Source organism: Adiantum capillus-veneris, chromosome 2 (genome assembly GCF_014529385.1).
Source record: "Adiantum capillus-veneris isolate H3 chromosome 2, ASM1452938v2, whole genome shotgun sequence".
In the NCBI taxonomy this organism is placed as follows: Eukaryota; Viridiplantae; Streptophyta; class Polypodiopsida; order Polypodiales; family Pteridaceae; genus Adiantum; species Adiantum capillus-veneris.
Genome location: NC_140932.1, coordinates 105477682 through 105485971, shown reverse-complemented (window position 1 = coordinate 105485971; position 8290 = coordinate 105477682). Strand labels below are relative to the sequence as shown.

Below are 8290 nucleotides of genomic sequence, written 5' to 3'. Positions count from 1 at the left end.
GGAGGGAAAGGAGGTTCAAACTTCTGTTGTAGAGCTTTTGTGAGGGAAAAATGAAAGGAAGGAAAGAGAAGCAACTTGCAAGGTGAAGTGAAGAGAAGTGAGAGATGACACAATAGAGAGGGAGGGAAGAAAGGTTTAACACGTTTTTGGAGGGACCCCATTTTAGGAGAGAGAGAACGGATTGGTTTTTACCCAACTATCTAGACAAAAGTTCAGTTTTTTGAATTTATAAGAGAGTTTCTCTCTATATATTATGAAAGAGTACAAATTTGACCCTAGGTTTGTTTCGTGTGTAAAAGAGGACTGTATATTCATAGCCAAGCTGCCTATTAAGGTATGGTAGAGCTGGCCAGGCCACATAAGCCAAAATGAAATGAAAACACTAGAATATTTTGGGTATTTGTCTGTGCTAAGTAATTTCGATTTTTCTATGTGTGAGCATTGCATCTATGGTAAACAATCTAGGAACACCTCATTGTCATTGAATAGGAAGCATTTGTAGCCACTAGAGCTTGTCCATAGTGATGTTTCTTGTCCTATGCTCACCAAGTCTCTAGGGGGAACTAGCTATTTTGTGACTTTCATAGAAAAATTTCACTAGAAAGGTGTGGGTTCATCCGTTGCGGCATAAGGATGAGTTCTTCTCTACTTTCCAAAGTTCTTAGCATTGATAGAAAATTAGCCTGGCAAGAAGATCAAAAGCTTGAGGACTTATAATGGTGGAGAATATGTCTCTAAGGAGTTTGAGAATTTTTGCAGCAAGAGAGGTATTAAGAGGCAGCTTACTACACCTTACACACCTAATTAGAATGGAGTTGTAGAAAGGATGAATCGTACGATTCTGGATGAAGTCACAAACATGTTTTCTATAACAATTGGATAGAGTCGGTACTGACAACAATACATATCATCAATCTATCACCTAGTATGCAATTGAATTACCAAATTCTAGAGGAGTGGTGGTCCGAAAAGAAACCACATTATGATCATTTTTGTGTCTTTGGATATGAGGCATATGCACATGTGTCTAGAGAGCTTTGAAAGAAGCTAGACCCAACGTCACACATGCATTTTCCTTGGTTATGGTGCAGATGGAGAGATGGGATATCATCTTTGGCACCCAAAATCTTGCAAAGTAATTTGTAATTTACATGTTATCTTCAACAAACAAAAGATGCAAAAGAATCATGTCAAAGAGGTTGAGTATAGAAAAATCACGTTCAAGGACATTGACAGGGCAGAAAACAATATTCACGCTTTGAGATGATCTACTAGATCCTCACACCCACCTGAGCGATTTCAACCAAGGTTGGATTACATCATGCTGACTGACTATGATAAGCCATCTTGCTACAAAGAAGCCATGAAAATGGATGACAAGGTCAAGTGGAAGCAAGCCATGCAATCTAAGTACCTTGCAAATGAGTTTACAAGAAGAAGCTTACATCTGATGATCCCAAGCTGAAGTACAAGGCTAGATTGGTTGCTAAGGGATTCAAGAACCAAAAGGGAGTTTATTTTGATAAAATCTTTTTGCTTGTGGTTAAGATGACTACATTGTGATATTGCTTGGCCTAGTAGCCATTGAGGACATGGAACTTGTTCAAATAGATGCGAACACACCTAGAAGAGGATAATTACATAAAACAATCTGAAGGTTTTTAAATAGTCTAGTAGGGAGGAGCTTGTATGAAAACTCAAGAACGTGCTTTATGGCTCAAAGCAAGGTTCAAAGTAGTAGTATCAAAAGTTTGACGCTTTTATGCGGTCCCATGGTTTTAGAAGGATTCTGAGAGGATCACTACTTGTATACAAAGAAACTCAGTGATGATTCTTTAGTCATTATCATTTTATATGTTGATGACATACTCATTGTAGGAAATTCTATTGAGGAGATTGCCAAATTGAAGCAAATGTTGAGCAAAAACTTGGCTTTGATGGATTTGGGTGAAGTAAATTATTTTCTTGGTATGCGTATCAAGAGAGACATGAAAAAGGTAATTCATGAGTTGTCTCAAGAATCCTATATCCACAAGGTCTTGCAACATTTCATTATGTAGGGAGGAAGGCAATGAGTACCCCACTACTGTCATATTTAGCAAGAAGATTCTCCCAAGTCAGATACTGAGAGAGCAAAAATGGCAAGTGTGCCATATTCTTCAGTTGTAGGTAGTCTTATGTATGCTATGGTTATATACATAAATGCAATAAAGAAACACTCTCACTTTCTCGTTCCACAGAGTTGTGTTGCCCCATTTGCCGTGTTTCTCTTTCCCTTCCCTACACGCACGAGCACGGCGGGCCGTAGCCCTCACAACTCTTCAGCATGTTTCTTTGAACTTGAATCAATATTATGGAGTTATTATGGATAATATCAATCTCAATCCAATTGCACATTGCTATCTCTTGGTATATAGCCTACCCAACTAGCTTCCTTCACGATCACACTAGCATACCAGAGAGAAATGGGATATTGTTTATGTTTCTTTGCATCTTCCACCAATTTACAGTTTTAAGAGCAAAAGCCAGACCTGTTTCCATGCTTCTATACGTAAGGTGTAAGGTTGGGGCCATGGATGCTTGGTTGAAAGACATATTATAGTAGCGCAATATCCTGATTGTCTGTGGAGTTGCAACGCTTGGAGCCTTTGACTTATAGTTTGTCCATCATCCTCAACGTTTGGGAAAGGTTTGCCTCAACTTAGCATGGAGCCTGTTGAAAGTGGAAGCTTAGCCGGTTGCAAAGCATGGTAAAGGGAAGAATTATACAAGAAAAATTTACTCAAAAATCCTAAAATTTGGAAGTTCTACTAGTATTTCTCGTTTGCATCTTCACAAGGAGAAAGAATTAAAATTTAGGAAAAATGACTTTCTTATCCCTCAGTTGTCCCTGTGTTATTATGTTTTCCTAGGCTTAGACACGAGGGATTAGAGCACATTGAGATCAAGATTATGTTTCTTTTTTAATTTATTCATTTATGACTTTGACTTAGAGCACTCATGTTTCTTACGTATCAATGCTTCCTTGCACTGAGCCAAGTTATCATAGAATATATTAGCTAGCCTGTTGTGTGTTGGAGAAAGAATCACTTGATACAGATCTATGAATCTTGGAATATCCTCGGTAGCACATATGATCGTGTGCATATGTGTGTTTTTGCAACCAAATCAAAGCTGACAATATGTGTGCGTATGTGTGATTGTCTATGGAGTTGGGTAGGAGTGTGGACATACCAAAGAGTACCAAAGATGACCACTCCAAAATGAAAGAGAAGTAAAAATGTGCAAGACTGCACCAAGATATTGAGAAAGCCACATTTTTAGAGCATTCACAATTTCGATGGCTAGTATGCCGATGTGCAAGTCCATATGTGTCAGAACAACCTACCATTTGTTTGCTCCTTTACCACTCACCAACTACATGTTCCAACACCCTTCTTTGCCCCTTGTTGATTTAATGGGAGTTTCTCTTGTTGATTAGCTACTACAGTGGTGCAAATGCTACTTTTACATTAGTGGAGAGGAGGTCAACCTGCAACAACGCTAGGATTCATCACCTACTCCTACTGCTTTGTGAACACCTAGTGTGTGAGGGCAACAGCAGCCCATGAATGGCCTCTGCATGTGTGTGTGTGTGTGTGTGTGTGTGAGAGAGAGAGAGAGAGAGGTCCCCACAAAATGCTTACATTGATTGTCACTTGTGATGTCAATGTCAATCAAGATACTATGTTTGTAGCCATGTGTTTGATCAAGAATTTAAACCACCCACTATACTCTTTACTATTATATTGATTTAGAACATCTCATATTTTCAGGGACTTCTTTCAAAGTCAAGAAACAAGTTAATTGTAAGTAACAAGGATATGTATGACAATGGAGACCGCTCGATTGGTCCTATTTGCCAATCAAGTCTCGCATACTCACTTAGTCTGATTAGAATCCTAATCTCATCTCGATCAAAGTGCATCCTTCCTCTAAAAACACATTGAAAAAGAATAAAATTCATCCATTTACCTTATAATCGGAAGAGATGTGCAACATCAAGAGATAGAAGGAAGAAATGGGAAAAAAAATCAAGATTATGAAACTACATTTATCTTTGATATATGGTCGTGAAGATCTATGTAGTTGTAAGTTGAAACATGCATCTCGTAGGGTTTGATATGCCAAATCTTGCATATTTATGACTGATGCATCACCAAGAGCATAGCCATGAGCTCTGATACCACTGCTACAACGAGAGCTTAGCCATGAAAACACAAAAAGACTACATTTGAGAGAGGAAACCAACAACTGTGTATACCCGGAGACTCATTTGCACACACAATTTGATGAGGGACATAAACAAAGAGAGTGAGTAAGAGAGAGGGAGAGGGAGCGGCATGCACACCTCTTATAGTGGAGCGCTACACATGCATGCAATAGATGAGATGAGAGGTAGAGAAGAGAGGCGAAGATCGACATGAAAGTGGGGCCAAGCTACTCTCCTCCATATGGGTTTCTTATTGAACCCATGTGAGCCTATGTATTAATTTCAGGAGAGGGAGAGAGAGAGTGTACTGAGAGAGTTTATAAATAGAGGTGTCTTTAGACTTATCCATGTGCATTCGACATCATCTGCTATAGTGTTCCACTTCTCAACTAATCGATAAATATAAATAAATAAATAAATATATTAGTGTAACATAATCACATACCATAAAAGGGGGTTATTCTGACCCTCTATTCTGTATCGTTCCTTTCTCTCTTTAATTTAGTTTTATGCCTATGCAATGCCTCAATGTGTCGGTTTAATTACGATTTAAACACGAAATTCATAAATTTACTTATTTGTTGGCAATTTCTCTCCTTAATTTTGTGACTCTCCTTCCCCCCTCATTAGGTGGTAAAACATGGTACACATAATTAGATGCATTTCTATACAAAAGTTAATTAATTTAGCCTAAGAGAAGAAAACGTGCATCAATCATGAAGTATTCATTGAAATTGGTAATGAGAAACTTGCATTGATGACATGTTCTGCTCAAAACATCACTACATCTATAACTCAAAGCCCAAATGCTCTTCACTAACTCAATGCTAATGCAACAAGGCATTTGGAGACAGACGTTGGCACTCGCTTTCACTCCAATGTGTGTGAGAGAGAGAGAGAGAGAAAAGGAAACTAAGAAGAAGAAAGACCACAGATGAAAGAGGAGAAAAATAAAACAACTTTAAAATTTGAAGGGTGCTTGTTGTACACTTCCTCTGCACTTTCTGGAGTGCCAACAAAGCACGGAGCCTCAAGATAATTTGGAAGAGCAGTATGCCTTAGGAAGTGCTGGTGATAATGCTGAGCAGCTTTCGAGCCAATCCACCATCATCGTCGACCCTTTCCTATTCCCCCTTCTTCATCGCCAACACTAAGCTTCTCCATGGCCCCCACTACCATCGCCCCTTACTGTATGGTCGATGTCATGAAGTCCTTATATGCTACAGTTTGCAGGGAAGCTTCAGTATCCAAGACCGTACAACCTTCAGCAGACATTCTCCTTTTGAGTGCATTTACACAGATTTCAGCTATGCCATCTGTGGAGAAAGCAGCTCTCGTTTCTCCATAATCTGCAAGAGTTATGGAGTAAACGACAATGAGACCTCAGCGGATTCAAGCAGGTATGAATTGTACAATGAAGAGCCTGCACCCTTTCGCAGAAAATATGACTCTACAGGAATCTCCAACAGAGAGGCTTTACGAGGAGGTGAGGGCCATGGTCCATCAGAAAACTTTGACAGAAGGCCTAGGTCTCTGCACAGAAGCATGAGCAGCCTGGAGGGCTTTGGTGGGGAGCCTTCACCCGACAACGGCTACCAGGGTACCGGAAGCTTGAACAGAAAATTTCCTGCTTCAACTCCCTTCAAGATTGAGACAAGGTCGAACCGAATGTCTTCTCCGTTAGGCACCTATGGCAGGCCTCGAAGCGAGTATCCTGCACGTGCTGACAGATTACATGAGGTTGTTTCTGCTGGCTATGAAGCCCATCGGAGCTTTGGCAATTTATCCTCTTCAGGTTATGTGAGCCCTCTCAGCCAGGGACAATCAAGCAGTGAATTAAATAATTCTCCTTTCAAGAATGCAACAGTATCTGTGTTCTGGGACCTTGACAACAAACCCCCAACATCATCTCCGTACCATGCAGGTCTCTACCTTCGACATGCTGCTTCGCAGTTTGGCTCTGTTGTTGACATGGTGGCATATGCGAACCACCATGCTTTCACACATATTCCGAATTGGGTGCGTGAACAGAGGCGCTGTCGAAAAGAGCTAGACATTCTTGAAAAGAAAGGCCTTGTGCAACCAGAGGAACCCTATGTGTGCAATCTTTGTGGTCGAAAATGCAAAAATAACATTCTTCTCAAGAAGCATTTCAAGCAGCTTCACGAGAGAGAGCATCACAAGAGGATGACAAGGCTGAATTCTCTCAAGGGAAAGAAGAAAGAGAAATACAGAGCGGCGATGCTTCCAAAGACACAGAGGTATAAAGAAGTGGCAAACCCAATACTGGTTCCAAAGGTTGGCTATGGTCTTGAGACCGATTTGCGCCGAGCAGGTATCTTTGTAAAGACAGTGCAGTATAAGCCCCAGGCTGCGGACATTGAGCTGAAGAAACAGATGGCAGACTCCATAAACAAGGGCATCAAATGCATTTGTCTTGTTTCTGACGACATGGATTTCGCACGGATGCTTGCAGATGCCAGAGCTTTGGATCTGACGACTATTGTTTTTGGAGAGTCCAGGTCATTGAAAAGATATGCTGATTTCTGGTTTCCTTGGGAGGACATTTGTCGAGGTGTAACCGCACAAGATTTCCAAGAGTCTATTCGGGCATGGGCGGTTTATCATGATTCTGCTCGGAAAAGAGAACTTGAAGTACTGGCAGGAGTCCGCAATGATGATTTCGATGTGGAACACAAGGTTTTTGGCCGTGATGCGCCCGTGCAAAAAGCTAGCTTTTCAGCTTTCTCAGAGGAGGAGCAGCAGGATGCACATGGGTCTGCATCTGATGATGACATGGAGTGGTCTTTTGGCGAGGAAGATGAGGAATTTGATGATGAGTTGGACTTCGATCTTGGTGATGATGAGGTGGTTTGACTGCCTTGTACTTATGTTTACACAAGGATAGACAAAGGTTATGATTGTGTAGTTGTTTCTGAAGACAAGAGGCAAGTTGGTAGCACATGATTGCAGCTTGATGTATTGGCTATTGACTGTCTTCTTCATGCAGAGCAACTTAAAGTTCCGTGAAGTATGGGGCTGAAAGCAAGTCATTTGTTATGTGTGTCCTTTCCAATGTGGCAATGTTGGACCTTCTTCTGTGCACTTTGTATGGAGGGGTTCGAGCTTTGGTGAAGCTTTAATAGGTGGTTTCACTGTGTTCAAGTAGGATTTTGAAGCAAATGGATGGCTTTGCCGCAATGGACACGGATAGCACAAGCTGCCTCTATCTAGGCAAAAGGCTCTGGTTATCTTCACACTGAGCATCTTCTTAATGTATTGCATGGCTAATGGTCTTTATTCTTCAAATGTATGAGCTAGGTGTAACTGAAAAATTGCATGAATTGATGTTGCATGAAACATCAAACGCGATTCTGTTACATGTGTTCTTCTCTCTGGTTTTTCCTTTCCATCCTTATGTTGAATTTTGCTTTGACCATGTTATTTGTGAAGTCGATTCTTAATGAGCAGCAAAGGCCATGTACAGAGTGCTGGCAAATGAAGTGACAAGCTCTTGTTGAAAGAGGATTGCAAAAGCTTGATTGGAGTTTGTAGGTTCTTGTTTGATGGTGTACTGTCCAGCCTGCTGGAAAGCCTTAGTGTTTGATGGGGTTCCACTGGGAGCCATGGTGGGAGCACATGTTACGGGGGAATGGTCACTTCAGGACCATTCCCGACCATCAAGTGTTGGTGGAAGGGGGGCAAAAACATGTGTTCACTGCGCCATCAGCCTCGAGCAGCAGTAGAAGTAGAGGTTCCTGTGTTGCAGGAAACGGCCCCTCAGCCTCAGGAAACGCGTTTCTGAGTTTCTGGCGGGGGAGCACGTTTCTGGCTGCCTCGAAACGCTTTGAAACGGCACCTCTTTTGCCCCCAAAAAAGCCAAGCTGGCGTTGGATTATTAAAAGAAAATCAAGCCTCCCACTTTGAGCATGTTTGAACCCCCTTCTTTCAGCGTGTTTGAAGCGGGCACCCATCTTTAAAAACCGAGCCCTCTTATCCAAAACAAACTCTAAAACTTGAGAAAGAAGGCACTGTTTC

At 41.3% G+C, this 8290-nt stretch overlaps 1 protein-coding gene across 1 annotated transcript; it reads left to right on the top strand.

The window, feature by feature from the left end:
- Window positions 1-5238: 5238 nt before the first annotated feature.
- On the top strand, window positions 5239-7632 carry LOC147463327 (uncharacterized). The gene has a single exon (XM_086488065.1). It carries the CDS (start codon window positions 5330-5332, stop codon window positions 7127-7129), a length of 1800 nt encoding a protein of 599 aa, XP_086344191.1. The 5' UTR covers window positions 5239-5329; the 3' UTR covers window positions 7130-7632.
- The last annotated feature ends 658 nt before the right edge of the window (window positions 7633-8290 follow it).

What these genes read in the sequence shown, in the direction of transcription:
- LOC147463327 (XM_086488065.1), top strand. Translation starts at nt 5,330, where the DNA reads ATGCTGAGCAGCTTTCGAGCCAATCCACCATCATCGTCGACCCTTTCC.